We start from the raw sequence: 22,415 nt of genomic DNA on the forward strand, positions 1-22,415 counted from the left end.
AAAGAGAACCTAGCCAGGAATATGAATGGCCCAGTCATGTGAGGAATGAAGCCAAGATTCAGCAATACCAATTCAATCCTAGTTCTCTTCATGCACCAAACCTTCCAACTCACCTATTGTGCTGGGCACACTTCTGGCATTGGGGAACAAACACTTTCATTCACTGACACCTTGTTCATTCACCGACACCTTATTCATTCACTGACACCTTTTTCACACGGATTTTGTGTATTTTTTTATTTTCATACAAATAGTACCAATTCCACTGGTTGTTTGTAACATGGGAACGTTCTTACCATCTGCCATAGCCCTCCCCCCATCTTTCCACATTCCACCCCCAATAAGTACTGACCCCTGTCTGATCTCTCTACCCCGTTATAATCAAATTCTCCCTCCCCCCTCCATCCTAGTTTATATACTCCTCCAGACTTCCCATAAACCCCTCCCCCAGCACAGCAGACCTCCTTCCATGTAGGTGCAGACCATCTAAAGTATATAGGCTGCACCCCAATGAGAAGTCAGCCCAGTGCTCTAGGTAAGGACTCCATTTTTATTCTCCTGCTATCAATGGCCAACCCGGTCCCACACTTCATCCATGTCTTTAGGGACCTCTGATCTCCTTATGAACTGTTTCTTCCATGATGAAGATCAGCCATGGAGTATATCTGAGGTGTATATCAGGGTGTGCTTCTTCCCCACATGAGAGCTGGGATGTCCAGCAACATTCATCTAGAAGACATTTCCCGCACTCAAGGCACTAATACACCTCCAGGGTTGTGTGGGACCCCTGATGTACAGGAAGACAGGACTTCAGCGAGGAACATTTCCCTCACTCAGGACAAGAAAGTGGTTTCTCTCCTGTGTGAGATCTCTGATGTCTGTAAAGATTGAACTTCACTGAAAAACATTTTCCACACTCAGAACAGGAATACGGCTTCTCCCCCGTGTGAGATCTCTGATGTGTGTAAAGATGAGACTTCTCTGAAAAACATTTTCCGCACTCAGGACATGAATACGGCTTCTCCCCTGTGTGTGATCTCTGATGTGTGTAAAGATGGGACTTCACTGAAAAACATTTTCCGCACTCAGGACAGGAATACGGCTTCTCCCCCGTGTGATATCTCTGATGTGTGTGAAGACTTGACATCCGTGAAAAACGTTTCCCACATTCAGGACAGAAAAACGGCATCTCTCCCGTGTGAGATCTCTGATGTGTGTTAAGATGGGACATCTGTGAAAAACTTTTCCCACACTCAGGACAGGAATACAGCTTCTCCCCTGTGTGAGATCTCTGATGTTTGTAAAGATTGGATTTCATTGAAAAACATTTCCCGCACTCAGGACAGGAATACGGCTTCTCCCCCGTGTGAGATCTCTGATGTGTGTAAAGATTGGACTTCCTTGAAAAACATTTTCCGCACTCAGGACAGGAATACGGCTTCTCCCCTGTGTGAGATCTTTTATGCCTATTAAGACGGGATCTATAATGGAAACTCTTCCCGCACTCAGTACAGGAGAAGCTCTTCCCTGTTGGAAGGCCGGCCCGGTCCCGCACAGTCTGAGATTCCTCAGGATACAAGGAATCTGATGGTCCATCTACACTGGGTGGTGCCGGATGGACATTGGAGGGAGCCGGGTTTTCTCCTGGACTATACTGTGTGATGTCCTCATCTTCTACTTTCCAGTCTGGAGACAAAGTGAGACAATCCTCTGAGGTTTTCCTCATCTCCCGGCCATGGACTAAAATACAAAGACAAAGAGGATTACTAGACAGGCGCTGATTGGTTCCCCCAAACCAGGACTCCGCCCACATCAGGCAGCTTGGTCTCTGAGGAGCTTACAATTCCACCCTCAAGGGAACTAGGAAATGGCTCCTCTGATCTCCTACCAGGTCATTTCTTTATTCATGGACCTTAGTCAGAGAGTGAGGAAACAACCAGAACTGTCTTTTATAGGAGGGACAGTGATGAGGGGATTATAGGACGAGGGTCCCCACCCCCTCTATCACTCATCGCCATCTTCCCAACACAAGAAGTACTGCACTTCCTTATTTAGTCCATGATTTAGTCATGAAGAACAGCGGGGCTGAGCCCCACCAGAGGTCAGAGAGTGAGGATGGGGGGAGAACAACCAAGATGAAGACTGGACTGATCCTGAAGACCACCATCATTGGGGTATTGACTCCTCCCTCATTATCACTTTCTGTTTAAGGGTCCAAAGTTGGAGGATGTTATCACATTATTATCACCATGTAAAAGTCTGTGCTCCAATCACATCATCCGATATAAAATGTCCAGCTGGGAGGAAATGGGTGTAACAAAAGAGAATCTATATTATGTGTATATATAGCAGTGGGGGGAGGGGGGAGAGCAGAAGTCAGGAGTATGTAATGTACAACATAGAATATATAGTGCAGGGGTCAGGAGTATGTAATGTACAACACAGAGTATATAGTGCAGGGGTCAGGAGTATGGAATGTACAACATAAAGTATTCAGTGCAGGGGTCAGGAGTATGTAATGTACAACATAGAGTATATAGTGCAGGGGGCAGGAGTATGTAATGTACAACATAGAGTATATAGTGCAGGGGTCAGGAGTATGTAATGTACAACATAGAATATATAGTGCAGGGGTCAGGAGTATGTAATGTACAATATAGAGTATATAGTGCAGGGGTCAGGAGTATGTAATGTACAACATAGAATATATAGTGCAGGGGTCAGGAGTATGTAATGTAGAAAACAAAGTATATAGTGTAGTGGTCAGGAATATGTAATGTACAACATAGAGTATATAGTGCAGGGGTCAGTAGAATATAATGTACAACATAGAATATAAAGTGCAGGGGTCAGAAGTATGTCATGTACAACATACAGTATATAGTGCAACAAGCAAGAGTATGTCATGCACAACAGAGTATATAGTGCAGGGATCGGGAGTATGTAATGTACAACATATCGTATATAGTGCAGGGGTCAGGAGTATGTAATATACAATATAAATGTTATAGTATAAGGGTCAGGACTCATAATATTGGTATTCAGTAATCAGTGGAAGCTTAAATGTTTACTGTAGACAAGTTGCAGAGATCCCACACCGCTGCCTCCCATCTCCTGAGACTGCACTCAGTGACTTGGGTCTGAGACACTACAGACATATCCCTCCACCCGGCACAGCCAGCAGACAACAGAGCAAGGAACCCTGGGAGAATTATTCTGTCAGAGATCTTACTAGACCCGGGCATGGGGAAGGAGACCCAAATCACATGTCCCAGGTGTCTATGTCAAGTAACGCCCATGAATCAGAATTTTGCTGCCAGCTGAACCCCAGAACCTCCATAAATCCAGTCTAGATACATAAATTGTGTCTGCAGCACAGAGAAGGAAGATTATCCGAGAGAAATCCAGGAATACAGGACGGGGAACACAGCTCAGGAAAGTGACCAGGGGATTACAGGCTGATATCACCCAGTCCCCGCCCTACTCTGGACCAATCAGTGAGCAGTATGGGTGGAGGAATGGATTTAGTGTTCATGACCCACCTGTGCTGATCTCTGTAGGAGTGTCCTCCTCTATAAATGTCCCCGTTATTCCATCCTCCTCCATAGACTGCTGATCATCCCTCACATACGCCTCTTCTTCTTCTGCTTTCACCTCAAATTCTATATCGATTGGATCTCCACTCTAAATCAAGGAAATGAGAGAAAATATCATCTGTAAAATGTAAGGTCACATAAACATCCACACATTGTCTCCATGAGTCCATGTTCTAGATGCTCCATCCGACCAACCTTGTAATACTGAGGGATAATGTGACCTTCCTGTGTGGAATCCCAGGAATACAGAGGATGGGGACATCTCTCTGGTGGGTTCCTGTAGCTGGATGACTCCACCATGGTGTCCTGGTATAGATCTTTTTGTTCTTTTGGAAGCTCTGACTCCTGCATCCCCCCATCCTCATCCTCCTCTTTTATCTCTTCTTTAACCTCAACTTTAGGATCTCTCAGGTTTCCACTCTGAATATATAATAAAAATGACATCAATGGTAACAATGCAGATAATGTACAGATCCTAATGATACTATCAGTGATTGTTCCTCATCTACCTGATGATGGTGAGGGATGGTGTGACCTTCCTGTGTGGAATCCCGGGAATACAGAGGACGGGGACATCTCTCTGGTGGGTTCCCATGACTGGATCCATCTGTAGGAAACACACACACTGACTGAATCCATTGTTTCTATGTGTTTATCAGATGATGGGGGATCTAGGTGGATCCTCCGTACTGCTCTCTCCTTTACAATAAAGTCTCCTCTTACCCGGTGATGTGAGGGGCGGCTGATTGTCCATCATGACGTCCTTGTAGAGATCCTTGTGTCCTTCTAAATACTCCCACTCCTCCATGGAGAAATAGACAGTGACACCCTGACACCTTATAGGAACCTGACACACACAATGATACAGTCACCATCCAGACACATCCCTTGTCTGTTACTGGAGAATGTCCCAGAATTCCCGGCACCGCTCACCTCTCCTGTCAGCAGCTCCATCATCTTCTTGGTGACTTCTAGAATCTTCTGCATGTTGTGTCTCTCAGGGTTTAGGGAGTCACATGGAGGCACTGTGATGGTCATATGATCACCTGACTTCAGAAGAGGAAATCTCTGTATTGAGGAACCAATAGGAATATCATGTTAGACTCCCAGAATCCTCCTCACCTCCCCGGTCAGATCTGTGTTTTATTAATAGAGATGAGTGATGTCATGTGACTTCCCAGAATCCTCCTTACCTCTCCGGTCAGGTCTGTGTTTTATTAATAGAGATAAGAGTGATGTCATGTGACCTCCCAGAATCCTCCTCACCTCTCCGGTCAGGTCTGTGTATTATTAATAGAGATGAGAGTGATGTCATGTGACCTCCCAGAATCCTCCTCACCTCTCCGGTCAGGTCTGTGTTTTATTAATAGAGATAAGAGTGATGTCATGTGACCTCCCAGAATCCTCCTCACCTCTCCGGTCAGGTCTGTGTTTTATTAATAGAGATAAGAGTGATGTCATGTGACCTCCGAGAATCCTCCTCACCTCTCCGGTCAGCAGGTAGATGATCTCCAGGGTGAGGTTTAGTATCCTCTCAGTCATGTGACTCTGGTCCTCCTCCATCCTCATTGGTGGGGTCATGTGGTTTTCTCTGTAGATGGATAGCAGAGAATTATCTGGACTGTATTGGTTGTATAATATTAGGGGGGGGATATAAGGGGGTAATAGACGGGCTGCTCTCAGTGGGAGATGGAACATGTAGATCAGGTTACTTCGTGTTTGTTGTGTTTCCTGCAGGTCTGTAATATCAGGAAAATCCTTGTTTTCTTGTCCTTTGACTGGAGACAGATATGTGTATATGAAGCTCCAACAGGATAAATACAGAGTCAGAAGCTGCAGACATCACAGGGGGTCCTATACCTGGTGGGGGGTCTGAGAGCAGCCATGATGTCAGTACATTGGAGCTTGTGATAGTGAGAGGTATTGAGGAGCCAAATGTACCCGGTTCAGTCTAGTTTGTAAATAGAGCGGCCTGGGATACATGGTAATAGGGAACTTCCACAACAAAAACAAGACTGTGTGGGGTCCTCCTTACAAATACAAAGCAGACCCTTATCCTGGATGGGAGTCTGGTATAGATATAAATGGGGGAAGCCCACACAATAAAGAAGGCTGGGGGTCCTCCCCAGATCATGCACCCCTCCCCTAAACCATGCCAGGACATGTGCCCTCAATATGGGGAGTGTATCTTGTAAAGGACCTCTTCCCCACAACCCTGACCCAGGAGGGTCTCCTGGTGGGGGACATATTGGAATCCCCCATCAAATAAGAGAGCTCTCAGCTACCTCCCCCACATGAATGTGTAAGGGTACATATACCCCGGGGTACTCATTCAGAAAGAAATAATGTAAATAAAGACGTCACCCACATCACATGACTCGTCCTTTATTAATAAACAAAGATTCCCCCAAAGTAATCCCTCGTCACTCATCCAACAATGCAGATCTACATCATTAATAATGAACGATGCCCAATGAGAAAACACATGCTGATCCATTTCCAGCAACTACTCACAATGAATGACAACTCACAGTGACTACGGAGGAAGAGGACGGACATGACTATGGAGGAAGAGGACGGACATGACTATGGAGGAAGAGGACGGACATGACTATGGAGGAAGAGGACGGACATGACTATGGAGGATGAGGACGGACATGACTATGGAGGACGAGGACGGGCATGACTATGGAGGAAGAGGACGGACATGACTATGGAGGACGAGGACGGACATGACTATGGAGGACGAGGACGGGCATGACTATGGAGGAAGAGGACGGACATGACTATGGAGGACGAGGACAGACATGACTATGGAGGACGAGGACGGGCATGACTATGGAGGAAGAGGACGGGCGTGACTATGGAGGAAGAGGACGGACCTGACTATGGAGGAAGAGGACGGACGTGACTATGGAGGACGAGGACGGACGTGACTATGGAGGACGAGGACGGACAAGACTATGGAGGAAGAGGACGGTCGTGACTATGGAGGACGAGGACGGGCGTGACTATGGAGGAAGAGGACGGACGTGACTATGGAGGAAGAGGACGGACCTGACTATGGAGGAAGAGGACGGGCGTGACTATGGAGGAAGAGGACGGCCGTGACTATGGAGGAAGAGGATGGGCATGACTATGGAGGAAGAGGACGGACATGACGGTGGATTACTGGGTGTAAATAGAAAATCACATCTTATTACCTCCTCTGCTGCCACTTCCACCAATGTCTCCTCTATACCTCCTACCTCATGGAACTTCCTGTCTGTACCTGACATCATGTCCTGTCTGTAGATGACATCACTTCCTGTCTGTACTGATATTGCTTCCTGTCAGTTCCTAACATTACTTCCTGTCTGCACCTGACATCACTTCCTGTCTTCCATAGAGTCTTCCTGTTTGTGTAAAGGCGAGAACATCACCTTGTGGAGCTCAGAGGAACTGCAGCCCAGAGAAATGTCTCCCTGAACATGGCCTTGTGCTATGAGTTCAGCTTTTTGAATGTTTTCTTGTAACATTTGCCCATTAATTATCCTTTGTGGGGAAGTTACAGACCTGGGTTATCCAATCTAATCCATATGATGGCAATCAGCCTATAAAACCCTCCATAACTCAGCAGCAATGTCCTGAGGATTACATCTTTCTTAAGAATAACAAAAACTATTGATATTATTGTCTCTGCCTGGGGCCATAGTTGGACCTGGAGGTGACTTGTCACATGAAGGATTCTCATCAGCTGCACTCTGTAATTAGCTCCCTCTTGATATTTCATTCTGTTGATGATGAAATAACTCCATACACATGATCTCCTCCTGATAAACCAAACTCCCAAAATATGTTTCACCCCAATGGGCTCACTCACATAGAGTAGGGTTGGGGCCACTCTATCCTTGTGAATGAGCCCATTGGGGTGACACACAGAATAAAATATGAAGAATGGGCTGATTACGGAGTGTGACTCTTCATCTTCTTGTAGACGGTATAGTCACAGATGAGTACACAGGAGACCAAGTCCATATCTCATGCTTCCTAATTTATAGAGATAATATGTGGGCTCTAACCCTGTCCAATCACCTCTGGGGGGTGTTCCCTCCTCAGCCCTGGGGTTGGTTCTGTCTTCTGAAGGTGCCATGGGCTACATTATTATTATTATACAGTATTTATAAAGCGCCAATAGTTCACTCAGCGCTGTACATTACAAAGGGGGACAGAACATGTGACAGAACAATACCAATACAATGCAAAACATGAGGGGATTGAGGGCTCTGCTCTTTCGAGCTTACAATCTAGGAGGGAGGGGATGGTGGCACAGGAGAAGATAGCTGTGGGGGATGGGGTGGTAGGAATAGTGGAGGAGGTCGGCAGGTTAGGAGGGGGTGGGGTAGGCTTCCCTGAAGAGATGGGTTTTCAGGGTGCACCTAAAGGAGAGGAGAGTAGGTGATAATCTAATGGGTTGGGGCAGGGAGTTCCAGAGGATGGGTGACACCCTGGAGAAGTCCTGGAGGTGGGCATGGGAGGAGGAGACCAGGGAACTAGAGAGAAGGAGGTCTTGTGAGGAGCGGAGTGTGCATGCTGGGTGGTACTTGGATATTAGGTCAGTGATGTAGTTCGGGGCAGTATGGTGGACGGCTTTGTACGTCAGTGTTAGGATTTTAAATTTGATCCGTTGTGCAATCGGAAGCCAGTGGAGGGATTGGCAGAGGGGGGTGGCGGAGACAGAGCGGTTGGGAAGGTGAATGAGTCTGGCAGCCGTATTCAGGATGGACTGAAGCGGGGATAGCCAGCGGCGAGGCAGGCCAGTGAGGAGGGAGTTGCAGTAGTCGAGTCGTGATATGATGAGGGAGTGGATGAGCTGTTTAGTGGTTTCTGGGGTTAGGAACGTGTGGATTTTGGCGATGTTGCAGAGGTGGAGTCTGCATGTTGCGGAGGTGGAGTCTGCACGAGTTTGTTAAAGATTGGACTTGGGGCTGGAAGGATAGGTTGGAGTCCAGAATGACACCCAGTACTCTGGCCTGCGGGGCGGGTTTGATGGTGGAGTTGTTGGATGTGATGGAGAAGTCAATGGGGGGTGGGGTCCGGGCTGGGGGGAAGACAAGAAACTCGGTTTTGGAGAGGTTCAGTTTAAGGAAGTGGAGCGACATCCAGTCTGATATGTCGCTCAGTAGGTGTGTGATTCGGGCAAAGACCGAGGGGGTCAGGTGGGGGGTTGAGAGATAGATTTGTGTGTAGATAGATAGATATGGACCCAACGTTTCTGATGTCTGGGTTGGCGATGTGATTTCCAACACCATTGCTTCAGTCTGATCACAACATATTCATTCACAGCATGGCTGTCATGAGCAGACCCCATAGAACCATGTTGGGGGCCCCTCTGGGATTCTGTACTCCTGACACATACCATTTTATATAAGAAGGTCAATCCTTTGCAGCCAGTGAGGAGCCCAATGTGCACAAATCTCTTCTCCCCACTGGGGTCATAGTCAGCACATCAAAATATTTCCTTTGAGGCTCAGTGAGGTGACAGATCATTCATCCGTATCTATGTGTACAGGGATGTCAGATCATTATTGCCATCTAGGTGTTCATTCCTCCAATCTTCACACTCCAAAGCCGACTATTCAGATTTATAAATTGTGACCATTTGTCTTCTACTGACCACTAAATGAAGAGAACACTGTATCTGTAATACTGAACATTGAATTCCAGGAATATCTGTCATATCATGCCACCTTTACAGGGTATGTTACATCCCAACCATTGCTGGTGTCCTCCATGTCTATGTTCACCTTACAGAGAGTATCTGAGATATGTTCCAGAAGGTCCTGCCAACATTCAATACCAGACCCTTATCTGGGCATGGCCAGGCCATGAAACAGGTGGGGAGGGGGTGTATTTCCTCCTTCTTGGACCATACCAGGTGACATACCCTCAACATTGAGATGAGGACTTGCCGGGCGGGACAAGGTTAAGGGTCTCTTCCTCTGTACCTCTATTCACTCAGAAAAAGAGAAATTGTAAAGAAAAAGAATTATCAGAAATGTCCTATGGTGTACATCAATGTCAATCATGAAGTCTGATGCCCACCAAAATAAAAAATCTGATGTAATATGGGGATCAGGAGCCATTTCTCATCTGGGGTTCCTTGTATCCATATAACAGATGTGTGACAGGACTAAATCTGCAATTACATTTTACTGCAAAATCAAAGATGACAAAATCCCTCCCCCGAGCAGTCATATATTTCAGTCCCCCTTGGTGGGAGTGGAGGTGACCCCTCTATAAGGATCTACAGTCCATACACACCTAGCAGAAGGCCGGGGTCACACTACCAGACGCTTCTCGGGGCTGCAGTTCCTCTGATTTCCACAAGGTGGGGATCTCACTTCTACCCAGACAGGAAGTCTCTATTGAAGACAGGAAGTGATGTCAGGTACAGACAGGATGTGATGTCAGGTACAGGCAGGAAGTAGAGAGGAGACGTTGCTAGAAGTGGCAGCAGAGGAGGTAATAAGATGTTATTTCCTATTTACACCTAGTAACTTCCTGTCATGTCCGTCCTCTTCCTTCATAGTCATGTCCGTCCTCTTCCTCCATAGTCATGTCCGTCCTCTTCCTCCATAGTCATTGTGATGTCTTTTATCTCCAGCAGATGATGATACACACATATATAGTGTGGGAACCCAGATGAACCCCTTCAGGGGGAGGAGTTGATGATAATATATTTGCTCCCAAAGCTGGCCTACATGGTTCAGTTTTATCGTTCAGCCAGCGGGATGACCATGAAAACTGAAGTGATTCCCCCATCCACACATTGGAGGTGGATGGGGGAATCCTCCCCGCTGCACTCTTGTATTCTGACAATGGGGGGACTCCTCCGCTCTCAGAATACACAGATCAGCACTGAAGCTATTGGCTGCAGCCGCTGGGGGAGTGGCTTTTATCCGGCAGTGGCCACACATGGATGGAAATGTGAGCGATCCCTGCTGAACCAGCTGAATTTCCATGGATCTATGGTCACCTTCAGTGACTTCCTCCCCTCCCCCTCCTTCATGATGGAAGTCATGCTGAGATCATCTCCCATTGGCTGAGCAATATTCTCATTTGTCTCTCAGCTCCTTCTTGCTATTCCTCGTCCTGCCTGTTGTTTCCTTGGATTGATTTTCTGTGTAGTGACCCCGGCTTGGTCTCTTGGATGCGCTCGTCTGTTGCTTGCCCTGACCTTTCTCCTGATTCCTGGATCTCCTCCTCATCTCTCCTCCATATCCTCTTACACAGCTTTTCTCCAAACCTGCAGTGACCCTGGGGGGAGGAAACTTGGCACCAGCACGCCGCCAAATCCATCCCCACCATTAGGGGCTCTGGAGACAATTGTCTGCTATTTACACTCCGTTCCTCCGCACGTCACCTGATCACATGACAGCTTACTTCCACAGATTCCGGACAGATTTCTGGATGGTAAAGGTCAAAGGTCACTCTTCAGTTTAGGAGAGGTAGGACGCACCCAGGAACAAGGATTTGGTTTGCATGGGAGCCTCATATAGAGGACCCCTCAAATCTCCCCATCCAAATGTCCCTCCATCCAGAGTCTATATGTCCTATGACATCACACTGACCTCACAGCTCCTCCCCCCAATGTCCCTCCATCCAGAGTCAGAGAATCCTATGACATCACACTGACCTCACAGCTCCTCCTCCCAATGTCCCTCCATCCAGAGTCAGAGAATCCTATGACATCACACTGACCTCACAGCTCCTCCTCCCAATGTCCCTCCATCCAGAGTCAGAGAATCAAATGACATCACACTGACCTCACAGCTCCTCCTCCCAATGTCCCTCCATCCAGAGTCAGAGAGTCCTATGACATCACACTGACCACACAGCTCCTCCTCCCAATGTCCCTCCATCCAGAGTCAGAGAATCCTGTGACATCACACTGACCTCATAGCTCCTCCTCCCAATGTCCCTCCATCCAGAGTCAGAGAGTCCTGTGACATCACACTGACCTCACAGCTCCTCCTCCCAATGTCCCTCCATCCAGAGTCAGAGAATCCTATGACATCACACTGACCTCACAGCTCCTCCTCCCAATGTCCCTCCATCCAGAGTCAGAGAATCCTATGACATCACACTGACCTCACAGCTCCTTCTCCCAATGTCCCCACCATTCAGAGTCAGAGAATGCTGTGACATCACACTGACCTCACAGCTCCTCCTCCCAATGTCCCTCCATCCAGAGTCAGAGAATCACATGACATCACACTGACCTCACAGCTCCTCCTCCCAATGTCCCTCCATCCAGAGTCAGAGAATCCTATGACATCACACTGACCTCACAGCTCCTCCTCCCAATGTCCCTCCATCCAGAGTCAGAGAATCCTATGACATCACACTGACCTCACAGCTCCTTCTCCCAATGTCCCCACCATTCAGAGTCAGAGAATGCTGTGACATCACACTGACCTCACAGCTCCTCCTCCCAATGAACCTCCAACCAGAGTCAGAGAATCCTATGACATCACACTGACCTCACAGCTCCTCCTCCCAATGTCCCTCCATCCAGAGTCAGAGAATCCTATGACATCACACTGACCTCACAGCTCCTCCTCCCAATGTCCCTCCATCCAGAGTCAGAGAATCCTATGACATCACACTGACCTCACAGCTCCTCCCCCAATGTCTCTCCATCTGGATTTTTTCTGATGCTCTTAGGATGTGGGGTCCCTTGGTATCCTCACATGTAAAGTGGGACTGTTGGTCCTGCGTTGTATGTAATGACATCAGAATGCTGCAACAAGCCTATACCCTGCGTAGTGTGGGGGTCCTGTGGGGGGGAATTATACCTCAGCCTGAAGTGGGGCTTTAATAAAACACAGACCTGAATGGAGAGGTGAGGAGGATTCTGGGAATATCATTTGATGTGACTATTTGTGTTCAGATGTAGAGTTTTCCTCCTGTGAAGTCTGGAGATCATATGACATCACATTGCCTCCACCTCCCTCCCTGATAGAAGAGAGAAAGAAGAAGAAGATTCTAGAAGTCACCAGAGAGATCACTGAGCTGCTGACAGGAGAGGTGAGCGGTGCCGGGAATTCTGGGACATTCTCCAGTAACAGACAAGGGATGTGTCTGGATGGTGACTGTATCATTGTGTGTGTCAGGTTCCTATAAGGTGTCAGGGTGTCACTGTCTATTTCTCCATGGAGGAGTGGGAGTATTTAGAAGGACACAAGGATCTCTACAAGGACGTCATGATGGACAATCAGCCGCCCCTCACATCACCGGGTAAGAGGAGACTTTATTGTAAAGGAGAGAGCAGTACGGAGGATCCACCTAGATCCCCCATCATCTGATAAACACATAGAAACAATGGATTCAGTCAGTGTGTGTGTTTCCTACAGATGGATCCAGTCATGGGAACCCACCAGAGAGATGTCCCCGTCCTCTGTATTCCCGGGATTCCACACAGGAAGGTCACACCATCCCTCACCATCATCAGGTAGATGAGGAACAATCACTGATAGTATCATTAGGATCTGTACATTATCTGCATTGTTACCATTGATGGCATTTTTATTATATATTCAGAGTGGAAACCTGAGAGATCCTAAAGTTGAGGTTAAAGAAGAGATAAAAGAGGAGGAGGATGAGGATGGGGGGATGGAGGAGTCAGAGCTTCTAGAAGAACACAAAGATCTGTACCAGGACACCATGGTGGAGTCATCCAGCTACAGGAAGCCACCAGAGAGATGTCCCCCTCCTCTGTATTCCCGGGATTCCACACAGGGAGGTCACACCATCCCTCACTATTACAAGGTTGGTGGGATGGAGAATCTAGAACATGGACTTGTAAAGATGATGTGTGGATTTTTTTATGTGACCTTATATTTTACAGATGATATTTTCTCTCATTTTCTTGATTTAGAGTGGAGATCCAATCGATATAGAATTTGAGGTGAAAGCAGAAGAAGAAGAGGCGTATGTGAGGGATGATCAGCAGTCTATGGAGGAGGATGGAATAACGGGGACATTTATAGAGGAGGACACTCCTACAGAGATCAGCACAGGTGGGTCATGAACACTAAATCCATTCCTCCACCCATACTGCTCACTGATTGGTCCAGAGTAGGGCGGGGACTGGGTGATAGCAGCCTGTAATCCCCTGGTCACTTTCCTGAGCTGTGCTCTCCATCTTGCCTGATGTGGGCGGAGTCCTGGTTTGGGGGAACCAATCAGCTCCTGTCTAGTAATCCTCTTTGTCTTTGTATTTTAGTCCATGGCCTGGAGATGAGGAAAACCTCCGAGGATTGTCTCACTTTGTCTCCAGACTGGAAAGTAGATGAGGACATCACACAGTATAGTCCAGGAGAAAACCCGGCTCCCTCCAATGTCCATCCGGCACCACCCAGTGTAGATGGACCATCGGATTCCTCGTATCCTGAGGAGCCTCAGACTGTGCGGGACCGGGCCGGCCTTCCAACAGAGAAGAGGTTCTCCTGTACTGAGTGCGGGAAGGGTTTCTGTTTTAAATCCCATCTTAATGTGCAAAAAAGATCTCACACAGGGGAGAAGCCGTATTCCTGTCCTGAGTGCGGGAAATGTTTTTCAGACAAGTCACATCTTTCCAGACATCAGAGATTGCATGTGGGTGAGAAGCCATATTCATGTCCTGAGTGCGGGAAATGTTTTGCACAAAAATCAGATCTTGTCAAACATGAAAGGTCTCACACAGGTGAGAAGCCATATTCCTGTTCTGAGTGTGGGAAATGTTTTGCACAAAAGTTCATTCTTTACAGTCATCAGAGATCTCACACGGGGGAGAAGCCGTATTCCTGTCCTGAGTGCGGGAAGTGTTTTTCATACAAGTCACATCTTTCCAGACATCTGAGATTGCATGTAGGCGAGAAGCCGTATTCATGTACTGAGTGTGGGAAATGTTTTGTACAAAAATCAGAACTTGCCGTACATCAGAGGTCTCACACTGGGGAGAAGCTATATTCCTGTCCACAGTGTGGGAAATGTTTTACAACGCATTCCAGTCTTTACAAACATAAGAGATCTCACACAGGGGAGAAGCCGTATTCCTGTTCTGAGTGCAGCAAATGTTTTATACGAAAATCAGAACTTGTCATACATTTGAGGTCTCACACGGGTGAAAAGCCATACTCCTGTTCTGAGTGCGGGAAATGTTTTTCACAGAAGTTCACTCTTTACAAACATCATCAGAGGTCTCACACAGGGGAGGAGGCTACTTACAAGTGAGTGTGGGAAATTGTAAAAAAATCAGAACTTGTCATACAATAAAGATCTCACAAGGTGGAGAAGCCGTATTCCTGTCCTGAGTGTGGGAAATGTTTTCAGTGAAGTCCAGTCTTTACAAACATCAGAGATCTCACACAGAGGAGAAGCCACTTTCCTGTCCTGAGTGAGGGAAATGTTCCTCACTGAAGTCCTGTCTTCCTGTACATCAGGGATCCCACACAACCCTGGAGGTGTATTTGTGCCTTGAGTGCGGGAAATGTCTTCTAGATGAATGTTGCTGGACATCCCAGCTCTCATGTGGGGAAGAAGCACACCCTGATATACACCTCAGATATACTCCATGGCTGATCTTCATCATGGAAGAAACAGTTCATAAGGAGATCAGAGGTCCCCAAAAACATGGATGAAGTGTGGGACCGGGTTAGCCATTGATGGCAGGAGAAGAATAAAAATAGAGTCCTGCCCTGTGATTGGCTGAGTACATTTTGTGGTGGGAGATTTCGTATTCTATTTTTTAAAAATCATTAATGGAACGAATGTGAGCGACATTCACCCAGCTGGGATGAATATTGGCTGTATTTTATCTCACACTGATTTCCTTGGCTCCATCTAGTGGCCATAATACAGTATTGTAATATTTGTATTCAGTGAGGTATTTTCAGGACTCATACCCCATTGTGGTCTCTAGATGGAGCTGATGATCAAAGGAAATTATTGTTTTACAGTAAACTGGAATTATTGCTCTCACTCTGACGTTTGCTGCGATACCTCACATGTTTCATGCAATTGCTGTTTACATACGTGTGCTGGACTTACATGTAGAATTGCATGGTGTTTACCAACATCCCATCTGTTAGCTTGGATAGTGACAGGTCCTCTTTATTAAGAGATGGAGGTCTTAAACACCCCTGATCCCTCCAAGCAGTCGATCAATGAGAAATGTGTTAGATGAGCTGCATCCCGGGTGTATGTGCCGGGTAAACACCGAACCAACACAGGAAGAGATGAAATCCTTGTCATCTCTGGCTTCATTCAGCACAGAGGAGCCGGAGGAATGGATGTTCCTCCTTCTCCACTGTGTGCAGCTGACCGCTTACAGTGGTCCCAGGGTCCCTGGTGGAACTGAAGAGCCCGGGACCGGTGGTGGGAGGGGGCCCTTCATATGCTGTAAAAGTGATCTGCAGCTGTATAGAACCTCCAATCACTTCTATGTGATATTTTATTGCCATTGTAAATCAATGAAGAACATTCGATCAGCTAAGCAGTCTGATACAATTATGTTTGTACCCCCATTCACACAGGTGGAATGTACAGGGACTTTCACTGGGGGAATTGCTAAGCAAAGTATTTATGATTGGCCCCTAAATGTCAGGAGTCGTTCATTTAACTAGTTGGTGACCTCCCATCCACAATGTATTGCGGACGAGCAGCGACTCCTGTAAGGTGCTCAATACTTGCGGGTTCAAAGCGCACATGTGCGTACCCCCTCGCTGACCCCGCTGCCATTCCTTGCAGGAACAGTTCATTAGCGGGTCCCAGCCAATGACTTTGCCCGGCACCCTGCTGGTCTCCTGCAATGATTGGAGAAGCAGTCATGAGCCTATGTTAGTAAACACGGGATCTAGCGATCTAGCTGATTCTCCTCTTCATGGACCCTTCTTGGTCCCAGAAGAGATGAGAGAGACACTGTGACACACTGTAGATGAAAGCACATTTTACACACACGTTAGATTAGCACATTTAACCCTTTGATTGCCCCCTGACACCCAGACAATGCCATTAGTACAGTGTCAGTGTACAGTATTGTTCACTGATCACCGTATTACTGCCACTGCGGATAGCATCAGGATCAACTATCGCACCCACGTTATAGGTCGCTGATCACCGTATTACTGCCACTGCGGATAGCCTCAGGATCAACTATCGCACCCACGTTATGGGTCGCTGATCACCGTATTACTGCCACTGCGGATAGCATCAGGGTCAACTATCGCACCCACGTTATAGGTCGCTGATCACCGTATTACTGCCACTGCGGATAGCATCAGGGTCAACTATCGCACCCACGTTATAGGTCGCTGATCACCGTATTACTGCCACTGCGGATAGCATCAGGGTCAACTATCGCACCCACGTTATAGGTCGCTGATCACCGTATTACTGCCACTGCGGATAGCATCAGGGTCAACTATCGCACCCACGTTATAGGTCGCTGATCACCATTTTACTGCCACTGCGGATAGCATCAGGATCAACTATCACACCCACGTTATAGGTCGCTGATCACCATATTACTGCCACTGCGGATAGCATCAGGATCAACTATCACACCCACGTTATAGGTCGCTGATCACCGTATTACTGCCACTGCGGATAGCATCAGGGTCAACTATCACACCCACGTTATAGGTCGCTGATCACCGTATTACTGCCACTGCGGATAGCATCAGGGTCAACTATCACACCCACGTTATAGGTCGCTGATCACCGTATTACCGCCACTGCGGATAGCATCAGGATCAACTATCGTACCCACGTTATAGGTCGCTGATCACCGTATTACCGCCACTGCGGATAGCATCAGGATCATCTATCACGCTCACGTTATAGGTCGCTGATCACCATTTTACTGCCACTGCGGATAGCATCAGGATCAACTATCACACCCACGTTATAGGTCGCTGATCACCGTATTACTGCCACTGCGGATAGCATCAGGGTCAATTATCGCACCCACATTATAGGTCGCTGATCACCGTATTACTGCCACTGCGGATAGCATCAGGATCAACTATCACACCCACGTTATAGGTCGCTGATCACCGTATTACTGCCACTGCGGATAGCATCAGGGTCAACTATCACACCCACGTTATAGGTCGCTGATCACCGTATTACTGCCACTGCGGATAGCATCAGGATCAACTATCACACCCACGTTATAGGTCGCTGATCACCGTATTACTGCCACTGCGGATAGCATCAGGGTCAATTATCGCACCCACATTATAGGTCGCTGATCACCGTATTACTGCCACTGCGGATAGCATCAGGATCAACTATCACACCCACGTTATAGGTCGCTGATCACCGTATTACCGCCACTGCGGATAGCATCAGGATCAACTATCGTACCCACGTTATAGGTCGCTGATCACCGTATTACCGCCACTGCGGATAGCATCAGGATCAACTATCGCACCCACGTTATAGGTCGCTGATCACCGTATTACCGCCACTGCGGATAGCATCAGGGTCAACTATCACACCCACGTTATAGGTCGCTGATCACCGTATTACCGCCATTGCGGATAGCATCAGGATCAACTATCACACCCACGTTATAGGTCCCTGATCACCGTATTACTGCCACTGCGCATAGCATCAGGGTCAACTATCGCACCCACGTTATAGGTCGCTGATCACCGTATTACCGCCACTGCGGATAGCATCAGGATCAACTATCGCACCCACGTTATAGGTCGCTGATCACCGTATTACCGCCACTGCGGATAGCATCAGGATCAACTATCGCACCCACGTTATAGGTCGCCGATCACCGTATTACTGCCACTGCGGATAGCATCAGGGTCAACTATCGCACCCACGTTATAGGTCGCCGATCACCGTATTACTGCCACTGCGGATAGCATCAGGGTCAACTATCGCACCCACGTTATAGGTCGCTGATCACCGTATTACTGCCACTGCGGATAGCATCAGGGTCAACTATCACACCCACGTTATAGGTCGCTGATCACCGTATTACTGCCACTGCGGATAGCATCAGGATCAACTATCGCACCCACGTTATAGGTCGCTGATCACCGTATTACCGCCACTGCGGATAGCATCAGCATCACCTATCGCGCTCACGTTATAGGTCGCTGATCACCGTATTACCGCCACTGCGGATAGCATCAGGATCAACTATCACACCCACGTTATAGGTCGCTGATCACCATATTACTGCCACTGCGGATAGCATCAGGATCAACTATCACACCCACGTTATAGGTCGCTGATCACCGTATTACTGCCACTGCGGATAGCATCAGGGTCAATTATCGCACCCACATTATAGGTCGCTGATCACCGTATTACTGCCACTGCGGATAGCATCAGGATCAACTATCACACCCACGTTATAGGTCGCTGATCACCGTATTACTGCCACTGCGGATAGCATCAGGGTCAACTATCACACCCACGTTATAGGTCGCTGATCACCGTATTACTGCCACTGCGGATAGCATCAGGATCAACTATCGCACCCACGTTATAGGTCGCTGATCACCGTATTACCGCCACTGCGGATAGCATCAGCATCACCTATCGCACCCACGTTATAGGTCGCTGATCACCGTATTACCGCCACTGCGGATAGCATCAGGATCATCTATCACGCTCACGTTATAGGTCGCTGATCACCATTTTACTGCCACTGCGGATAGCATCAGGATCAACTATCACACCCACGTTATAGGTCGCTGATCACCATATTACTGCCACTGCGGATAGCATCAGGATCAACTATCACACCCACGTTATAGGTCGCTGATCACCGTATTACTGCCACTGCGGATAGCATCAGGGTCAATTATCGCACCCACATTATAGGTCGCTGATCACCGTATTACTGCCACTGCGGATAGCATCAGGATCAACTATCACACCCACGTTATAGGTCGCTGATCACCGTATTACTGCCACTGCGGATAGCATCAGGATCAACTATCACACCCACGGTATAGGTCGCTGATCACTGCCATTACTAGGAGAGTGTTTGTACAGATCAATCTATTGATCACAAACAGAACTATACTAGTCCCCCTTAGTATAGTGTCCCCAAAAACAAAGTGTTAATAGGATCAGCCCATTCACTCCCAGCACCTGCATTTAGCCCTTCTGCCCCCACAACAGTGTCAGTACATCATTGTTATCTGTGATACATTGTACACAGAACAACAGTGTTAGAAAGATCAGGCTTGATCTTTGCTAACACTAGCAGGTGATTTGTTTTTTAGTGGCGGTTAAAGCAGTCCCTGTCAGCCAGGAGCTCTTTTTCGGAGCTCTTCTTCCCATGGATCGCACTAGGTACCTCTAAATTTAATGCCTAAAATGTTCCAACAAAAGTACTCTAGTGAAGAGGTCTACAGGACTGAGCTTGTCAGATGAGAGTGAAGGGGAAGCCTCTTTGACAGATTCTGCCTCCTAATATGAACCTGTAGAGAGTTGTGTCGCTCCCAGAAAGCTCTGACAATGGAGAAGAGGCCCCTGTTAAGATCAGACCCCAGGTACCTGAAGTACTAAGAATGCATGACTACCTTTTGGTGAACTGGCAGTCACCAGCAGCTTAGTACATCCTGGCATTTTACACTCCAGCAATCCAAGCTGGTGATGTGGCGAGTCCCATAAACGCAGTCCAAGCTGGTGAGGTGGCGAGTCCCATAAGTGCAGTCCAAGCTGGTGAGGTGGCGAGTCCCATAAGTGCAGTCCAAGCTGGTGAGGTGGCGAGTCCCATAAGTGCAGTCCAAGCTGGTGAGGTGGCAAGTCCCATAAGTGCAGTCCAAGGTGGTGAGGTGGCGAGTCCCATAAGTGCAGTCCAAGCTGGTGATGTGGCGAGTCCCATAAGTGCAGTCCAAGCTGGTGAGGTGGCGAGTCCCATAAGTGCAGTCCAAGCTGGTGAGGTGGCGAGTCCCATAAGTGCAGTCCAAGCTGGTGAGGTGGCAAGTCCCATAAGTGCAGTCCAAGGTGGTGAGGTGGCGAGTCCCATAAGTGCAGTCCAAGCTGGTGAGGTGGCGAGTCCCATAAGTGCAGTCCAAGCTGGTGAGGTGGCGAGTCCCATAAGTTCAGTCCAAGCTGGTGAGGTGGCGAGTCCCATAAGTGCAGTCCAAGCTGGTGAGGTGGCGAGTCCCATAAGTTCAGTCCAAGCTGGTGAGGTGGCGAGTCCCATAAATGCAGTCCAAGCTGGTGAGGTGGCGAGTCCCATAAGTGCAGTCCAAGCTGGTGAGGTGGCGAGTCCCATAAGTGCAGTCCAAGCTGGTGAGGTGGCGAGTCCCATAAATGCAGTCCAAGCTGGTGAGGTGGCGAGTCCCATAAGTGCAGTCCAAGCTGGTGAGGTGGCGAGTCCCATAAGTGCAGTCCAAGCTGGTGAGGTGGCGAGTCCCATAAGTTCAGTCCAAGCTGGTGAGGTGGCGAGTCCCATAAGTGCAGTCCAAGCTGGTGAGGTGGCGAGTCCCATAAGTTCAGTCCAAGCTGGTGAGGTGGCGAGTCCCATAAGTGCAGTCCAAGCTGGTGAGGTGGCGAGTCCCATAAGTTCAGTCCAAGCTGGTGAGGTGGCGAGTCCCATAAGTGCAGTCCAAGCTGGTGAGGTGGCGAGTCCCATAAGTGCAGTCCAAGCTGGTGAGGTGGCGAGTCCCATAAGTTCAGTCCAAGCTGGTGAGGTGGCGAGTCCCATAAGTGCAGTCCAAGCTGGTGAGGTGGTGAGTCCCATAAGTGCAGTCCAAGCTGGTGAGGTGACTAGAACTAGTAGCCACCAAGAATTTGCACACAGGAACGTAGAGCCCATAGTGTCCTTCTGGATGTGCTTACAAATCCTAATTGGCAGCCCACAAATTCTGCAGCACCCGTACTTCCCCCATTCACTGTCCAACCAGAAATTTAGGTGGAAACAGCAAATGTAACTACTCCCCTTGATTTTGTTAAGCTGTTTCTCTCAGAAGATCTGTATAATTTGATTGTGGGTCCAAGCAATTTATATGCTGACCAGTACATCGCCACCAACTCAAATTCAAACCTTGTCAGAATATTTGCATAGAAACCTATCATGGTTTACAAATGTAAATCTTTTTGGGCCTAACCCTCAACACAGACATTTCCAGGTGACCATGAATTAGAGCTCCAATATCTCCCCGGTGTTCTGCAGACAGATAGACATTTCCCGATGACTTATGGTGTACAGATTCCTCGTGTTCCCAGATATGAGCTCATACATTGGACTTGTCCTACTTTCTCCAACCAGGAGTGAATGGACTTGGCAAGATACTCTCCCTATGTGGAGTACACGTGGCCTGCTATGGTTCTGGAGGTGGGGGAAGTGCATGCATGTCCTCCCCTTTCCTGGCCAGGCAGGCTGCAGACTGGCATATGGGTCTAGGATGGATTTTGTGGGGGACCCCATAAGTTTTGGGGTTTTGTTTTAAGGATTTGGTATGAATTTATCCCCTGCCTCCTAGATTGTAAGCTCAAAAGAGTAGGGCCCTTGAACCCCTCGTGTTTTGTTACTGTACTGTCTCATGTACTGTCCCCCACTATAATGTACAGCGCTGAGCAAACCTTTCGGCGCGATATAAATAATGTATAATAATAATATAGTAATAATAATTTTGGTGGAGACCACGTGCCATTTTTTTACATGGTGTCTTCCTTGAAATCCATTCTAAACCTGAAAGGCCTGGTATGAATTTTATGGGTGACACCCCATGCCACCCCAGAAAACCGCAGCTGACACCTGAATGGAATGAGCAGGAATTCATTGCTGGTTGTCAGGATGCCTGG

General features: G+C 47.9%; 1 protein-coding gene across 1 annotated transcript in view; it reads right to left on the minus strand.

Annotated features, from left to right (window-relative positions):
* Positions 1 to 222: 222 nt before the first annotated feature.
* LOC149445392 (uncharacterized) overlaps positions 223 to 22,415 on the minus strand; it is a 50,950-nt gene continuing 28,757 nt past the window's right edge. The window contains exon 2 of the mRNA XM_089653825.1: positions 223 to 1,726. Within this exon, the coding sequence (XP_089509951.1) occupies positions 830 to 1,726 (897 nt within the window). The 3' untranslated portion in view covers positions 223 to 829. The remainder of the gene's footprint in view (positions 1,727 to 22,415) is intronic.

This window comes from Staurois parvus, unplaced genomic scaffold (genome assembly GCF_062004578.1).
Source record: "Staurois parvus isolate SC_StPar_1 unplaced genomic scaffold, SC_StPar_1.0 ptg000721l, whole genome shotgun sequence".
In the NCBI taxonomy this organism is placed as follows: domain Eukaryota; kingdom Metazoa; phylum Chordata; class Amphibia; order Anura; family Ranidae; genus Staurois; species Staurois parvus.